The following is a 17,474-nucleotide window of genomic DNA, read 5'->3' on the forward strand; positions in this document are numbered from 1 at the left end:
CGAGTCGACGTCAAGGCATCAGCATTTCCATCTGAACTACCCTCCCTATAACTTGGAACCGCATTCTATCTCCCCGACTCTCGATACGTATCGCATAATTTCTGACTAGCCGGGTTTTCCCTCTACCTTTCGACCCTTCGCTCCTGTTCAAGAGTGGGTCGGGGGGGGTAAATTTGCATTCTCTGGTGTGTTGTCCAGACACATCTTTCTCATGAACCGTTATCGTACAATTCCAGGCCTCGGGCCACAAAGGGCAACTGCTTCCACTGTCTGTCAGAAATGTCTGAAAAAAGATAGGTCTACTGATGAACGACCTCTGCCTGGGACAGCATTTTGAACTAACAGTTTCTTCAAGCCATTACAGTTATGAGTGCAAGGCGAGCGCACAGGAACGGCCTTACATTTCAAGACCCTCGAGGACTCAGCAACTTTTTAATCCAAAATTGATGCCAAAACTTGTAAGCGACACTCCCAATGACTTAATGAACAGGTCAGGACCACCCCTTCCTCCGAGGAGTAAAGCCCTCCCACTGATATTCTTTCCAGCAAGGGGGTGGCAGACCAGCAACTCGCCGAGACAGAAGCGAGGCGAAGTGGAAATTCTACGGCACAATCTGAAAATCGAGGTCGATCTCGGAGTCCTCGACAGAGATCCCGTTCGAGATCAACTGCATCGTCAAGCTCGGTCTCTACTATCTCCACTAACAAGTCCCGATCCCGATCTCGATCCCGGTTACGAGACCGGGACGAGTTCCTGACCAGTGGCCGAGCAAGTCGCGACCGCTCCCGGACTCCACCGCCATCTATGCCTCGAAAAAGAAAACACGGCTCTGTTTCCAGCTCCCGTTCTCGATCATCCAGGTCGCCGCAACGACCACCCGGTTCCCGCCGCAAAAGCCGGCGGCATCGCACCATAAGTCCCATTGATCGAGGCAGACCTAGTTCAATGCGCCGAGGGAGTCATCGCAGCCGGAGTAACAGCCCAAGCATGGATAAGAGTCAAATCACCAAGCATAGAAAATCTTTAGAATCAGAGAACCTGGATTTCGAGAGTGAGAAAGGTGGCCATAGACGAGAGCACTATCGTCGAGAGAACCATCAGAGGAGACCACCCTTTGCTTCTACATCATACGACAAGCAGCGGATACCGGTTACCAGAGAACGGAGCTTGAGCCCATATAGCAAACGACTAGCTTTAACACAGGCAATGAACATGTGATTGATTGACGGACGTTGAAACTGTTGGTTTAGAGCATCTGTTTCCACTATCAATCGGGTGGCTTTGGCTTTGAATGTTGTGTCTTGCAGGGCGTTGGAGGTCATAGTCGAAGTCTATTGGACTTCCTGTTGTGCTCGGTATGTTCATCAAGCAGTGTAAGATTGATGGCCACAGATTATTTGTCTAGCTGATATATCTGTGTATGTGATTTTGCCTTTTGTACACTTGTCGTTGAATGATGGCCATGGCAGTCTCTTTCAGGTCCCCAGCATTGAAGCAAAGTGTGGTGTGGATTGCATCCTTTTTCCAGATTTGCTTATTGTTTATCCTGTCCCTGGTTTGCAGGTCCCAGATTAGAATATGTTCGGCACAAACACTGAGTCTTTGTGCCAAGTACTATGTAAATGCATTCAGATCTTACGCTTCGATGAGCACTTGCTTTGATTCAGGACTCTCTGTAATAAAGCTGATAAACCCCTCCTGATTCGAATCGGTGGGATTGCCGCAGTCCGGAGGTCAGCTTCTTCCATTTCCGTAATCAACGCTCTCGTTCGCACACTTGAAGAGAGTGATAACAATATCAAGGGCCGCTGCATTGAATAAACACGGTCATCCTCGAATCAAGGTTGCGTGGAATTTTCGAAGTGGTCTCGACGCTTGAAATAGTTGTTGAATGCATCAGGTCTCGTAAAGAGTTTTAGGACCGAAATATGAGTCAAGAGATGCCTTCATCGTCTTCAAAGGCGGCCTCTCTCTCGTCCTCTTGCTCCCGTAAATGGATGCCTTCGACAAGTGTGCTACCTTCTATGCCAACCTCTTCACCCTGCTCACCGTCCACGCCGTCCTCACCCGGCTGTGTAGATTTTCCCTTACCCAGGGCTTCTTTCTTTGCATTCTCGACCCGCTCTCTCACAAGTCTGGCAATAGCATTCTGTGTCCGGACATCCAGAATCTTCATCTTTTCCGCCAGATCTCTTTTCAAATCCCAGTTGGGTTTCTTAGGCTGAAGTTTGAACAGATCGATTCCCTTCTCTGCCTCAGCCCCGTCCTTGGCTGCTTGTTCAGCGGTCGTGGATGCTATGCGGTCTGCTTGCTCTTCCAGAGTCTCCACGTTGGAGTTGGGGGTGTTTTCAAACCCGAGTTTCGCATTCTTGGTCACCACATCGTAGTTTCTCCCTGAGAGATATGTGTCAGTGGTAGATGTTTTGCCTTCTTGCTCCTGCTCGTCCTGTTGGCTTGAAACCGTAACATCTGGACCCGGTTGTTTGCGCTTGAGCGAGGCTAGTTTGGCCAGTCGGGCTTTTCGATCGATGGCTGCAGCGTCTAGACTGGTATGTGTGGTCGACATCGGGGATCTCGTCGAATTCCTACGTACGTCGTCAGAAGTTATGGGCTGGACACGGCGTGCGTTGGTGAAAGTGTTTGGCTCGAAGATGCAAAAATACGCGGCGCCTCCCTCCCCCCGCGAAAACCTCGGGAAAATTCTTCTCGCCTGCTGCGCAGGCCAGAAATCTTTCCTTCTCATAGTACCTTGACTTCCAACAATTGATACTTAGCAGGCCTGCAATAAACCCCCCCGGTGCATGGCCAAATGTTGGCTTCTGAATGTCCCTCAAGTCAATCCGAACCCCCCCAGCATGCCTCCGCAATAGACCGACAGACTATAGGTCGTATTATTCATTGGGTTTTGATAACCGCGTGAACTTCTACTGGAAGTCCCTCTACTTTAACGGCCTCCTTGAATCGGACGTGTACGTCCCCTTTGGGACCCGAGTCAGAGCCTTGAAATCGGAACCCTTCTACTCTCCTCGCAGTCGAGAACCCAATGTCAATCCCACGCCGTTCACCCTCATTCCGGCTCTGTCCACGACGACGAGTACGCCGGAGAACAACTCTCGCAAGGGAAACCCATTGCCCGTCACGGGTCGCAAACTTCCCGGAGGCGTCGCTCGGTTCGTGCCTATGCGATGGACCAGACGGACGGAACGAAAAGGTACAGGGCCTTATACTCCGGGTAGAAGATCCATTGCCCTAGAGCCTCACGGTGACCCCGACTACTTACCCGACGGCCATGAATTTTCGCAAGAGTGGATCCGGTTATTTGAAAAATTTAACTTCTCCACGGAGAAGGATCTTATAAGGGCGCGAGGAGAGCTCGAAGCGCAGAAGCAAACGGCAATACAATTTGTGGGCGAGAGGGATACTCGAAGCCTGCGTGAGGCCTGGCTCGATATGCCGCTGCATCATAAAAGCAGGAACCTCGCCTTTATTCTTATCGGATGTCTTGCTGACTCGGCGCGGAGAACTCTCACAATGCTTTCGATACTCAAAGTCCTTCCCCGGGGCTGGAAAGTCCGCTGCGAGTGTCTCCTCTGTATTGAACAAGTATACTGGGACGAAGTTCAAGCCAACCCAGATCTTCAAGAGTTGTTTGCCGGCCAAATCAAACTGGTATCGAAAGTGTGGACATGGCCCGACGATGTAAATCCTTTTCCGCGCGCATTTCTTGCTCTCCTGCTTCGGCACAACAATCACGAACATTGCGAGAATATCATCGACACCGTTCTCCAGAACTATGATCCGGTTCCTGCATCACTGATCCTCGTCATGGTGGACCACTACACAAGAACAGGCAATGCAAATCAAGCGATTGAACTCCTCTGGCGAATCCCGGCTCGGGAAAGGGAAAGATGGAAGGTCGCGATACTTCAGCGATTCAAAAACCTGATGAGGCTCGAAACCATTGGCGATCCTCAATCCGACCGCAACTTCAAGATTCTTCCAAGGCTAATTGAGTTTGGTCTCGGCTTCGACGAAAGTGTGCATAATGCTGTCCTTCAGCGAGCCATCCAGTTGCATTCACCCCAGGTGGCATGGGAGATATATGACTTTATGGAGGCTGAAAATATTTGTGTCCATGCAGACAGCCACCTTGCCCTGCTAAAGGACAGCTTCATTCGCGAGGAGCGTCCAAATTTGGAGAAGGTCATGTGGGCAATCCACCAGCGCGAAGATCTCTTCAGGAATCCGTATCTGGTGGCGTACATGATGAACATTCTTAGGGTGGCCTGCCGCATTGAGAATCAGACCCCTGAGACTGCGTTATCCCATATCTTGGCTATTTACGACAGGGCCTACGACAGGGCGCCGCTCATTAGACTTGGCCTTGCCGACCCTCTCCCTGTCGGACAGACGGCTCCGACAGATCTTCCTGAGCCATCGCCAGCGGGTTTGGCGTTCACCTTATGGGCATATGTCCTGATCCAGAGTCGAGAGCGACATGTTTCCAAATTGTGGTACCGGATTGTTCATTTGATCCAACATCATGATCGGGGAATCATTGCAGCAGCGAGGCACGACCTCTTGTATCATGGCTTTATCTCTTTCTTTTGCCGCTCACCATCCACGCTTCAGAAGAGTCTCGATGTCGTGGGGGAGATGATCAAGCTTAACTTGTGCAAGCCCACCGCCCGAACGTGGAGCGAACTCATTTGTGGCTTCCTGTCCCGGGGCGAAGAGGGAGAGGCGGAGAAAATCTGGCAGGCCGTGCTTGCAGAAGGGGTACAGCCATCCAAGATTGACTGGAGCTATTTGCTGCGCCGTCATGACAACACTCTGCTGGCACAAAAGATAAGAGATGCCATTGATGAAAGACGGATGCCAGAAGGCACAGAACCGGTCCCTGGCCAGCAGGAGAAGGCAACGGCTGGCGCAACGGATACACATGTCGCTTCGGCAGAAGAGAGAGGTCGATGCACAAGGTGGACAGACGGCGGGAACAAAATTGTTCAAGAAGATGGTTCTTTCAAGCCAGTGACTCAGCTCCCTGTTTGAGGAAGCTCCCATGCATATCTTATAGATGGTTCTTGAACATAGCTCATTTCCTTTCTCCCTACTCCGCCTTTCGGGTTACATGAAGGAACCTCTCGGCTAATCTAGACTAGCGGGCGGGTTCATGGCCATGGCTTGGTCGCCCGCCTTGTTGCCGGGCCCATTATAACAATGCCAAGATGTTGTGGTCAGATAACAGCCAATCAGGATGGGGAGCCGGAGGCCGCATCTCTAATCCCCCAAGCGCCTCACTTTCGCTGTTCCAGAGACGACTTCTCGTTTCTGGCCCTTGACGATTTCCTTGTACATCCTAGCCATTCTTCTGCTCATTTTGAAAACGTATACGGCTTGTTGGTACAGCTTCGCGATTCGACATCGGCCAGTCCATCTTGACCGAATCTTATCACCGTGTGTCATACCCTATAGACGCCGCCGGCCGAAGCAACGCATGGGCAACGGTTGGACGCAGCTTGTGTATCCCAGAGCTGCTCTCGTGAGGTGCTAGAGACAGTTCTGGATGGTGCAATCTGTTTATCCGTCGACCCAGCGGATGATGGGGAATGACTGAGATGTTGCGCGACTCTGCTCCATTTGGGACGCTGGCTTGATTTTGCCGGTATGTGCTATCTCCTATTTAGTCTCGGTCTCGCAGCTCTTTCCCGGTCCATTGGAGACCACAGCTTCGAGGATGAGTCGCTGGTAAAAGGTCCGATTGAATCACACCAGTCATTCATGGTAGCCAACGGGCCGAGCTGCCTCCTCGTTCCGCCCGAGAAAACTTACTGTCCATGGAGCGAGCTGGTATCATGAGCACCCGCTCCGATGCACACTGTCTGTCTTGCCAGTACAGAATCGCGCAAGAATGGTGATCTTTGAGCATTTGGAACTGCCTCTTTGGAGGTTCTGTGCATATCGACCTATCAATACCGCAAATATGGGACTCGCATTCTGGATAAAGTGGATGCATAAGCCAATGGCAGCGGTGTACAAATCCACATAAAACGCTATGCACGGCGGGCCAGAGTTGTTATTCAGGAAGCTGGGAGCACACGATATTTGGACTTTCGGACTTTCATTGTCGGGATCGCGCGTTGAGATGTCACTTGGCCCGTCATGGCAACCTGAATGAGCCAAAATGAAGACCCGATAAACTGAAAAGACCTGACGAGGCTACACCGCTGCTTTTCTTCCTCATCACGTCTGCTCGAGTTCGCCGTCTGACTGACCCACACATCTCCCTACAGGGCACGTCGTCCTCTGATCTATCAGCAGCATCATTATCGAACATGAAATGATCTTGGTTGATCTTCCTTTGGTGAGCCAACATGGCCCTGTCTGACCCCAACCGCTCAGACCTTAGAAACGGCTCCGGCTCTCCACCGCAACAAACTTCTGATCAAGCCTCTGTGCCTCCCACGCAACCCCATTTCATCCCCGATGTCGCAGAGTCTCCGCGTACTTCTGAGAAGTCGAGCGGCAATGGTCGTCCCCAAAATCAGCCCAATGGAGGTCCTGTCCAACCAACTTGGCCTGTTCAGCCGCCTACTGCACCACGCTCAATGAGGTCCAAAATCACCCCCCCGCCCCCGAGGAGAGCAGACACATACAGACCTCCTGAGCGTCGCTTTCAGCACGATCTTTACAGGCCTTCTTCGCATCGTTACGGCGATGAAGCATTCTATGAAAGCAGGGCCAGCGCCTCGGATTGCTACAGACCACCAGCTCCCCGATATACTGATGATTTCCGCGAGGGTCAAAGAGTGAGCACAGGCCGGGAAGCCAGAAGAGAGTCAGGGCAAGAGTGGACCGACGATATGAGGCTAGAGTCGGGTCCTCCTCGACAGAATGGCTGCGACTCAGAGAGTGGAAAAGGCAACGGACCAAGAGCCGAGAAAAATAAAACTGTCCCTGCAAATGGCAGTGGTATTCCTGATGATGGTGGACGTGAAAATCAACGTCAAGATGGAAGCCTTCTGCGCTTGGCGTCGTGTGGCGATCCCGGCACTGGAGACTGGACGCAGAACGCCGCCAATGCTTCGTCCCATACAGCGCCTCGATTGCCCAACTCTCCTCCTCTTCCTGTCATCTCTGCCGCCGCCGATCATGGAGTTCTGGACACGATTGAGAAACAATCTGTGGTAGAACCACCGGATGACACCCCGTTCCTCAAAGCGCACCGAGATATGATCAATTTCTGCGCATCGCGACTATCGAATGAAGAAACCGCTTCAACCTCATCGACGACCACGTCCCGAAGTCGGAACTTTTGCAGGGCTTGTGGCGTGTCTGGAAACCACGTGACACCTCTGGTCCCCTGCAGCAGGTGCCGAAAAGGCTACCATGACCGTTGCGGTAATCCAAAACCGCAGCAGAGGTAATTAATTGCCCACTTGTGCTTCTGTGTCCAGCACTAACTTTCCCCCAGTCCGAACCTCGACGACTTCGTTTGTGGCCAATGCTTACGAAAACAAGAACGCGAAAGAGCTGAGAGAGACCATTCGAGGCGAAACAGCCTTGATCGATATTCTCCAATGGATACTCCCAATCCTCCCAAGGAACCATCTAATCAGGATCACAGTGACGGCAACAACAAGGGCACCATCACTGAGGATACCCATTCACTTCGTCCGCAATCTTCGAATTTGACCATGGATCACCAACCAGAGGCCTCAAACAGGATGGTTCCAGAAGAAATGGCGGCTCAGGGAACGTTGTACAAGCACATTACATGCCCGTTTTGGAAGCATGACGGTTGCTACCTCTTTGAAGGTCACTGCTTGTATGCCCATAAAGAGACGGGTCGAGATGCCCCGTATGGAAATCAACCGGCAAAGGACTTCACATGCTCAAGATGGAGGAATGGGACTTGTTTGAGAAATCCAAACGATTGTCTCTATGCGCACAAAGACACCGGACTCTACCTCGGCCCCGATTGTCATCCGTCTCGCAAACATATCACCTGCTACTACTGGAAGTTCCATGCTCAGTGCAACAAGCGTGACGAAGATTGCCCCTTTGCACACCATCCCACGGGAACAGTCGCTTTCCAACCCCTTAAAGAATCGATATCAATCCCAGGCAACAACTCGCTAAGGGAATACATTTGTCCTCGATGGCAAGCCTCGTACAAGTGCCAGTTTCACAAGCACGGATGTCCCTACATGCATTCGTTTGGCGGGAAATCCTGTTTCAGCCTCAACAATCTATCCGAGGCGCGTCAAGCCCGGGAGTCGCAGTCCGGGACCTTTAGTACCCACTCACTTTCTGCGGGGTCCATTCCGAATCAATCAGCAATTCCGCCTTGGGTTCAGAGTACGCAACACACACCCATTTTGGTCGCCCAAGCGCGCACTGCAGTAAATGAAGACCTGCACGCAGCTGTCAACAAGCCAGAACAATCGATCCTTCCAACAGCCAAGTCAGCTACCAACTCTCCATTCTGGTCGGGAGTTCCCGCCTCATCACTCCCGACTGGCCCGGAAGAGCAACCCCCCAAACCCATCAAGCACATGGCCCGAAGAAGTGCAATCTCATTCGACCCCCGGAAGAACAGAAAGCAGCCAAGGGCAGAAAATCCGGCCTCGACCCATTCTACGCAGGACGAATGCCCTCCTTCTCTGCATACAGAGTCCCAGTCTTCTTCTAGTGGCGTCGCATCAGATACAAATGCTTCGAATGGAGAGACTTCTGAAACTACCGCCGTGACAGGTGCAAGAAAGCATTGCGATGTCTGTCATAAGGCCATTCTTGGATCTAGTTCTCGCTGTGTCAAATGCTCAACGCCGGAGGAAAAGCGAGCTGCGGCAGACTCGGGTTGTTCTGCTTCCGCGGCTGACGCCAATGTCATCGATGATGACCTTTTTTTCATTGCGTCACAATCTAAGAAGCAAACTCAAGATTCCCAAGATCAAACAAGCTCTGCGACACTCCAGCAATACTTGGTCGCGAACACACTGAAGAGGACCGCCCCAGAGGATAGATTGTTCGTCCCCAAAAAGAGGCCCAAAGTCGCACAACTATCACTGGATCAGGCAGCACACTCTTTGCGTCAACCGATTCAGAAAGAAAGCGTGACGATCAACAGGGAAGCTAATCAGGTGCAGAAAAAGGCCTCACTAGAGGAATTAACGAGGCTTGCCCGGCTTGAGATAAAGACGACCCGAGAAAGGTTCTCGACGTCAGCGTCAAAGACAACGCAAGCTGTACTGCAGGATAGTCGTGTCAAACATTCTAACGTTCAGGCCTCGGGCTTCCAGGATCCCGATTCACCTCATCAGCGTGAGGGACGTTTGGCAATATCCACCGAAAGTCTTCCAGGACGCGATAGGAGTGTCTCCAATAGTCTTTCTGCCTTCAGCGGTCTCGCTCTCTCCGGGCTCCTCTCTACCTCCAATGGCCCTTCTACTTCTAGAGGTATTTCTAACTCCAATGGTCTCCTTCAGCCAGCTTATGAAGTTGAAGCTGAGACACCAGTCATATTGTATCCTGCTGATACCGAATCTTCAAGTGTGGGTGACAAAAATGGCGCAACACCCACCGAACAAGTATCCCATCGTCTTGTTGCAGAAAGTGACTTCACAGAAGAAGAGGAGACTCTCTTTAGAGACGCTTACGCTCGGAACCCTAAGAGCTGGACGAAGATTGCGGAATGTCTACCAGGACGAACCCAACACGACTGCATCAGACACTACCACTCTACGAGACTTCGCGCCAACTACGAATGGGTGGCTGGCGGTCATCCACTTCAAGACAAGCAATGGACATTCATCGACGAAAGTACTGCGAAGAATCGCACGCCGGTTTCCAAGAAATTCGTCCGGGAAAACGGCGACAAACACCCAGAGAAGGAACCAGCACCCCTATCCAACAACGTTGTTCAGGCGGGAAGCCTTGTTCCTGTGGATTCTGTCCGTTCTCCTCATTCGAAAATCTCTCCTATGCCACCTGAGTTGTGCATCAGCATGGCCTCACATCGGGAAGAAGATGTGCTGCTTGACACTATCTTCGATCGCGCAGACGACGTGATGTTTGACAATGACTCCGATCGAGAAGGTGATTTGATGCTTGAAAAGTCCTCCAACATTCCTGTTGAGGAGGTGCAAGAAGATGTACCAAATCCAACTCGGTTGTCACCGTTCGGTCAGGCCACAATGACGCCGGGTCCCTCTCGATTCGCGGTAGAGACTGAGGACGATAATGACGTACGGCTGGCTCAACGTAGAAGGATCGAATCAACTAAGCAAGGTAGACGACAAGTGACATTGTTGTCACCGCCAGTCCAGCGGACCGAGGGCCATACCAAATCTCCAAAGCAACCGAGAAAGTCTGGTCAAATGGATTTGCCGAATTCTGAAGCACCAAATTCTTTGACCACAATCGAGATGGAGCAGCCTGTGTGGAGCAAGGATGATGAACAACGCGCCATGGCGAAATTACGAGCTCGAGGTGTCCGGTTCGAGTCCGATTCTGAATCGGAAGAAGACGTGGATGACGACTTGAACTGGTTTGCGCCTCAAAGACCTATCGACCCGCTCTGGCAACCACCACAGAAATCATCCAACCTTTTTGATATCGATCCCAAACTTGATCTCAGGGATAGTGACAATCTTGTGGCAGCTCTCCAGCTTTTGCAGCCACGACAAAAGAATGCGCCTTCCAAAAAGCAGATGGTCGGAAATCTGCTGAAATATCAATGCCGAGATCACCGACGAAAGTTTGGCAACCCTCATCAGGAAGTGGAGCGCCACATTGAGGGGGTGGAAGTGACAGTTGTTGTGCAATGTCAAACCAGGCCAGCGACACCGGATCCTTTCGCTGTAGACAGATTCGAAAAGAAAAAGGTGACCACGACTTTCCAAGAATTCATTGGTGTTCCCGAGGAGCCAATCATCGACTTGGGAAGAAATAAAGATGAGCTGGTTTTTAGAGAAGGGAAAACCGATCGAGTCAAGAATCCTCGTCGACCCTCGAGACCAAGGAGAGTTACGGATGACGAGAAATTCCCTTTTTTGTACAGCAAATGAGAGGTGTTGTGATGGATTCAACTCTTGGAAGAGTTTGGTCCTGAGCGAAGTACAAGGGAAAAGCTTGGAGTTTGAACGGCTGTGATCCCCCGCCTAAGCGGTTTTCAGGGACGGATCGTTTTTGGTTTGTCGCGTCAACAGTCTGGAGCGGGAAGGTGCTGCTGGAAATGTGTTCGATCCTGAGTTTTTGAGTATGCAATGAAGACTAATTTGTTTGAATGATTTAATTCCTCTGGCACCCTTTCTTTGCACCGGATTAGAGGCGCCCAGTCCGCCAAAACGTCAAGATTGACGGGTCAATGGAACACAAAACGCCCTAACGCTCCTAACGCACCCCACGCCATGCAGGACCCATTCAATAGCCCATCATTATCGAGCACTGTGCCATTTGTCCGTCAGCCAAAAGGAAAATAAGGTTCAACATGCGCTGCTACGATAGGGATGAAGTCGGTTTGAATGAGAATGGGCCAGAACCCAAGAGAAGGTGAGAGCACTTACGGCCATAACGATGCAGAAAATACTGACGTAAGGACTTAGGCGTTCGCCTATGCGGGCACATTTCCAGAATATACCAGTAACCCTGATGGTTGAATATTAGATCCAGTCAAATCGAAATGCCGTATCTGAATCCGGGAAGGGCATGCATGAAGGATAATGTTGCGGGACTAGGATAAGATCAACGGAAAAAGGAGGTCAAAGCACTTGCGTACCCGTCTTTGTTCCTGTCCATAACGCTGGGGAACATCGAGTGCACGTACGTCGATGTGCAGATGATCAAGAGGATGACGAGGAGGAGAGATTGGAAGTTGAAAATGGCGGTCTGTTTAGTAGAGCTTGTCAATACCGGTGGCACAAGAATTGTTAGGGCATGTCTGTACCATGATGGGTTTCCTTTTTTTTCCCCTTTCTAAAAGCACATACACTCTAGTGGCCGGAATGGAGGACCCTCGATCTTTGCTGGAAGGGGAATGACAGCATTGAGAACTAGCCGGGGCGGCGTTGATGTCAAAGGTGCTGGTTTGAGTGAAACAGAGTTGATGTCCTGTTGAGGACAAGTTGGCGATGGATTGATGGGCGAGGGCCGATGTTGAATTTCCGTTTTCCGCCTGGTCTTGGCGTCAAAGGCCAAGAATACAACCTACAGCGCATCTCGGCTGTGAGAGACAAATGAGCCACGTGGCCGATACCGTCAAGCTTATGGTGGATGGAGGGGAGTCAGAAATAACGATTTGACCGATGCGTTCGCCTACCGGTACCAAGGGGAATTCTAATGCAAGGGTACTGCTGTATTGTGACACGTTGTTACGGGCTGCGACCAGCACCACCTAGAACGGATTGAACATTCCAGAGCCGTAGAACACTTTGCCATTTCCCATCGTGGCTGACTCTGTCGCCGCTCTTGCCCTTCCGATTATGTGCGTAGGTTTACTATAGACAGGGAAATGTAATGTGCATGGGGCCGTAACGATGAAACCTCATGAAAAAAAAAAAAAAAAAAAGGCGCCTTGCATGATTGGCAGACAAGTTCTGCTCTCTAGACTCCATAGATCGCCCTCTTATGTTGAAGCTATGGCTCAATCGTTCGCCCCTCTCCCCCAAAAGGGGCCCTCCAGAAGTTTGGGACAAGACTCGGCCTTTCAATGACGGAGACTACCCCGGCCTGCTCGAAGAAGTGAACTTGGCCATGAAGAAAATATGGGAGCGCTCGTTGCCTGACCTGAATAACTTGGCGGTTATTTGCAAATGTGGATCCATCCATAATCTCGGTACAGGTGTTCTGTGTAAGAAGAGTTTCACTAGGCAGCATTCACTTTGTTACCACGAACCGGATGTCGTGAAGAAGATTCGCCGTCACCATTTCTGCGACAGATGCAGTGGTATAGATAGATAAGGACTTCAGTCGCCACAGAACCTCTGTGCAGGCAGAGATTCCTAGATAGCAGTGGGACCGGTGAAGGCTTAGAGCGGGCATTGGCCAAGTTTCGTCTCGCAGCGAGTGAAAACCACGATTCACTAGCCCCCATCAGCAGGAAGAGAACACCTCGTCAAAAGAAGTCCAAACGCCCGAAACTAGATCTCATTCAAGAGGAACCGGAGGTATTTGGGGGGACCAGAAGATAAGGAAATTGCGACTGCAGTGATCCTTATTTCACACGATCCTCGTACAATTGCCCATACGCTGACCGATCAAGAGTTTGCGTGGGGAGTTCGTACACCCTGGTCCGTCTTTAGGGTTGTGATGGAAGCAGCTGTGTAGAAGTAGGTCTTTGAGGAGACTGGATTCATAGTTCCTCAACACAGCGGAAGACTGGATACCGTGGACCGAGATCTTGGCCGAAATCTTCAATATTGCCATCACGCAGTTGCGGACCAAACTGCCTCTGTCTCGTGAATGGTACGAAATCTATCTCCCCTGGACGGGGTTGGATTTTAACCGCAGCATTACGGTCGACAAAGGCGGCCTCGTCAAGAAAGATGGCACCAAAGTGTGGCTCGTGCTGTCTCCGCCATCACCGAGTATCCCACACCAGTGTTTTCAGGAATGGAATCCGAAGAGGTGGCGTCGAGAATTGACAGATTCGTTGAGGCTAGTGGAAGCCAGAGCACGCATGGGGAGGGTTGTGTGTCGCGCCGTTGTATATTGGTCGAGCATCTTGAGTACCGGAGGCTCCAAACGCGGCTGAGCTAAGAGGGTGAGAGCGGGATTGTAGCCCAGTCAGCACCTGGCAGTCGACGTCCTCCCGTCAATCATGCCCTGTAGTTCCATGACAGGCTCTCAAAGGGGCTTGTCAAAGCGTTCTGCGACCAGCAGGCTCAGGTATTTGGAGGAGTCGAATGAGGATAGGCTCAAGGCCATCGTCACAATCTGGTCCTGAATTTTCCGCGTCTCGCTGGTAAAAGTTCAATCACCCCATTACTATACCAATATGAATGTCGGGAGACAGCAACCCCAAAGACAGCCAAGCGATATTGACGGAAGTGGAAGTAGGGACGCCCAACCAACGCAACACTTCGTCGATCTCCTCCCGAACAGGACAAGCCCCATAGCCCCTCTTCCCCACAGCATGAGCTTTTGTGGAAAAAGCTTATCAGGACGATCAAAGTTTCTATCTTCCATCTTCCAACTCCCTTGAGGAGGATGGGTAACCTGATTGATGTAACGGAGTGAAATGGAGTGGAGATATCGGATCGCATATCAGGGAGATGCCCGCTCCCTCGTGACGGTTCGTTTCTTATACAATATGGGGGCCGGGGTCCCTCATGATGGGTCGTGTGATAGGTTCTGTTGAATCTACCTGTTCTTACCACCACTGGTCTGGTGGAACGCAAGGAGATCTTCAATATGGACAAGGAAGGCGAACGGAGGCCGCCCAGGCGGTTGAGTCGCAACACCACGATGTTGAACAGTTAGAAGTGTCCGCTTTCTCCAGAGTCAAGGCCTTCTACTCGTATGGATGGACTCAGATCGTACTCATCAGTCTGATCTGTTTCTGCTGTCCTGGCGTCCGTCGTCTTCCGCAAGATCGCATTCGAACCTCGTCATACTGATCAAACTCGCAGATGTACAACGCCCTGACCGGATTGGGAGGCTCTGGTCAAGTTGACCCGACCGTCGCTGCCAATGCCACCGTTGCCTTACTCTCCGCTACCGCTAGGACGGCCTTGTTTATCGTGGGGCTTCTTTTCTCATACACCGGTTCTCGGATTTGTTTCTTGCTCGGAGGATGGACCTATGCGTTGTACAGTGGCAGCTTGCTCAACTTCAACCGTACCGAGACCCTCCGTCCACTGTGACGATTAATTCTAACCTGCTTCAAGACCATGACAACGGCGCCTTTGTGATTGCCTCTGGTGCGGTTCTCGGCGTTGGTGCTTCCATGCTCTGGGTCGTCCACGGTGCCATCATGACCACGTACGTGGCGGAATCGCAGAAAGGCCGTGCCATCGCCGTCTTCTGGATCATTTTCAACCTGGGAGGTGGAGTGGGCAGTCTGGCCTCTTTCGGGCTCAACTTCCACTCCCAATCCGGAACCGTCTCAGATTCGACGTACATCGCTTTGATGATCGTCATGCTCGTTAGCTGGGGCCTGGGTATCTTCATCTGCTCGCCCAAACGTATTCGTCTGGCCCAACTCCACGCCGCTGTCGAGAAGGAAAAGCACTCGTGGAGAGGAACTGTTGAGATCGCCGTGCGCACCATGGCCAGTTGGCGCGTCTTTTGCATGCTCCCTCTATTCTTCTGCGCCAACGTCTTCTACTCGTACCAGCAAAACCAAGTCAACGGCATGACGTTCAACATTCGTACCCGTTCGTTGAATAGCGCTCTGTACTGGATTGCACAGATGTTGGGTGGCCTGCTTATCGGGATCATTCTTGACTTACCCTTCCTCCATCGTCCCATGCGAGCTCGTGTGGGTTGGCTTGTGCTCTTTGTCACCGGCATGTCCATCTGGGGCGGTGGGTATGCATTCCAGAAGTGGCAAGACCGACGACTCGCCGCGGGCCTCAAACAGGATATCGACTATACTCAGGGTTCGATATCCACGGGGCCGATTTTCCAACTCCACGTCTCGGGCCGCCATCTTGGTGGGTGCATACAAGACCTTCCAGGCCACGGGCGGGGCGATGGCGTGGAGAATCAATGCTCAGCATAAGAGTCCCATGACTCAGCTGGGGATGAATTGGGGCTTGTCCATCGGTGCATTGATGATCGTCCTTCCCACGGTGTGGACCGTTACATCGGCGACGATTGAGAAGCTTATTCGGGACCAAGAGTTGGAAATGAAAATTCGAGAGGTCGAAGGCGAGACGGTGACGAAATAAGTGATGACCAGGTTGATGGAACGGAGGGGGAAAGAGGGTACTCCCCCTGTCGTCTGAGTGGGGGAAAGGAGAGATAGGAGACCACATACTGTACATAGGAGGCTACAACGTATATTTGGCCATCCGCAGATTGAAACCCGTAGTCGGCAACCACAGAAGCAGATCCAACTTGGCAAACGATCTGTTGCCAGCTTGTAAGAATATCTTTGACCCGGCAGACACCTCCTTTTCGAGATCCTGTACCGCACGAGGCTGAGAACTGTCCCCAACTCGATCCAATGAGGAAAGTCCGCCGAAGTCACCCCATCTCCATCTCTTCCCGACAACCTGACACGCCTCAATTGTGTTTGGGTGGAAATCTACGATTGATGTACATCTTTGTTCTCAATCAGCCTTGACTTGATCTCCTTGACCACATCACTACCCACCGGGGAATCCATCCGCAGAAATGCCCTCATCATGCAAAGACCTGCGTACGTCTTTCCCCCCTCCACCACACTCTCTCACGTCTATCTTCCCCTCCTCCTCTCTCTCCCCCTCGCTACACTGTCTGACTTGTCTGAGTAGGTGCCGCCCTCGCCGCCTGCCTCCAACAATCCGACTGCATCATGATCGAACGCCACAAACCCCTCGAGTGCCTGTCTTCCCCGCTCCTCGAAACCCTCCCTGAACAATGCCAACAGCTCAAACGCGGCTTCCGCGACTGCAAGCGTGGCATGGTCGACATGCGCAAACGGTTCCGAGGCAATGCGCCCATCGCGGGCAGTGTGGAATTTGACGGCGGAAATGGTTCACTAAGCGCGAACTCGAATGACAAGAAGAAAACGATCGGCCAGCTGTATGGCGGGAGACCGGCGTTTGATGTGCGGGAGCAGATGCAGAAGGAGCAGAAGGGAGAGGTCGAGGGGCTAGGGTTCGATGAGAGTAAGACGAGAGGTCTATAAGCATGAACAAGAAGAAAATACTTCTGGAATAGACGAGTTATTTTTGTTTGAGGGACACAATGGGTGATCGATTCCTTTGTGCCAAGGAGGCTCACAGTACGTGTGAAGGGAAGATGCTTGTGGGAATGTGAAAAAGATGCCGTGTCAACTGGCTTGCCCCACCCGCCTGGGGGAAGGGTTACTCAAAAAGATCATGCCCTCAATATCTCGGCCATATCGAAGGCTCTGACAGATGCGCCGATGGATCGTGGGGAACTTCGCTCATGACCGAGCATCCGGGGAAGGAATATCCGTGGATCCTTGGCAGTGGATGGCGAGCGATGAAAGCTGAAGCACGGCCTGACAGACATCCTCGAGACAAGACTTGCTGGTGGTTCCCAGCAAGGATACGCATCGCCGTTGATAGGCAATCTCGACGCCAATTCGTTTCGAGATCGGGGGCCCGCATGAATCCCGCTAGGCCGTTGAACAAGACTTTCAATGTCAAGTTCACGACTGTCTATGATCGTCAAGATCTAATTGTTTCGGGGCAACATATACGCAACTTGGATGCATTCGAGGAAGGAATACACAATGGGAACAGAAGGGGAAGGTTGTATTTATCCCATGCAACTCTTGTCACAATCATGTACC

The 17,474-nt window shown here is 51.6% G+C and overlaps 5 protein-coding genes across 5 annotated transcripts; 4 read left to right on the forward strand and 1 right to left on the reverse strand.

Moving 5' to 3' along the window:
• Positions 1-1,934: 1,934 nt before the first annotated feature.
• Z518_01075 (uncharacterized protein) lies at positions 1,935-2,567 on the reverse strand (the record flags this gene model as incomplete). The annotated part of the gene is made up of 1 exon (XM_013421676.1): positions 1,935-2,567. One exon carries the CDS (start codon positions 2,565-2,567, stop codon positions 1,935-1,937), a length of 633 nt encoding a protein of 210 aa, XP_013277130.1.
• A 257-nt stretch (positions 2,568-2,824) lies between these two features.
• Z518_01076 (uncharacterized protein) lies at positions 2,825-5,053 on the forward strand (the record flags this gene model as incomplete). Its single annotated transcript, XM_013421677.1, has 1 exon — positions 2,825-5,053. The coding sequence occupies one exon, from the start codon at positions 2,825-2,827 to the stop codon at positions 5,051-5,053; it is 2,229 nt and encodes a 742-aa protein (XP_013277131.1).
• A 1,322-nt stretch (positions 5,054-6,375) lies between these two features.
• Positions 6,376-11,073, forward strand: Z518_01077 (uncharacterized protein; the record flags this gene model as incomplete). Its single annotated transcript, XM_013421678.1, has 2 exons — positions 6,376-7,424; positions 7,476-11,073. 2 exons carry the CDS (start codon positions 6,376-6,378, stop codon positions 11,071-11,073), a joined length of 4,647 nt encoding a protein of 1,548 aa, XP_013277132.1.
• Positions 11,074-14,337: 3,264 nt separating this feature from the next.
• On the forward strand, positions 14,338-15,897 carry Z518_01078 (uncharacterized protein; the record flags this gene model as incomplete). Its single annotated transcript, XM_013421679.1, has 4 exons — positions 14,338-14,577; positions 14,635-14,842; positions 14,893-15,535; positions 15,606-15,897. The coding sequence occupies 4 exons, from the start codon at positions 14,338-14,340 to the stop codon at positions 15,895-15,897; spliced, it is 1,383 nt and encodes a 460-aa protein (XP_013277133.1).
• Positions 15,898-16,345: 448 nt separating this feature from the next.
• On the forward strand, positions 16,346-16,841 carry Z518_01079 (uncharacterized protein; the record flags this gene model as incomplete). Its single annotated transcript, XM_013421680.1, has 2 exons — positions 16,346-16,370; positions 16,465-16,841. The coding sequence occupies 2 exons, from the start codon at positions 16,346-16,348 to the stop codon at positions 16,839-16,841; spliced, it is 402 nt and encodes a 133-aa protein (XP_013277134.1).
• Between the last annotated feature and the right edge of the window lie 633 nt (positions 16,842-17,474).

The sequence above is a fragment of the Rhinocladiella mackenziei genome (assembly GCF_000835555.1).
Source record: "Rhinocladiella mackenziei CBS 650.93 unplaced genomic scaffold supercont1.1, whole genome shotgun sequence".
Lineage (NCBI taxonomy): Eukaryota > Fungi > Ascomycota > Eurotiomycetes > Chaetothyriales > Herpotrichiellaceae > Rhinocladiella > Rhinocladiella mackenziei.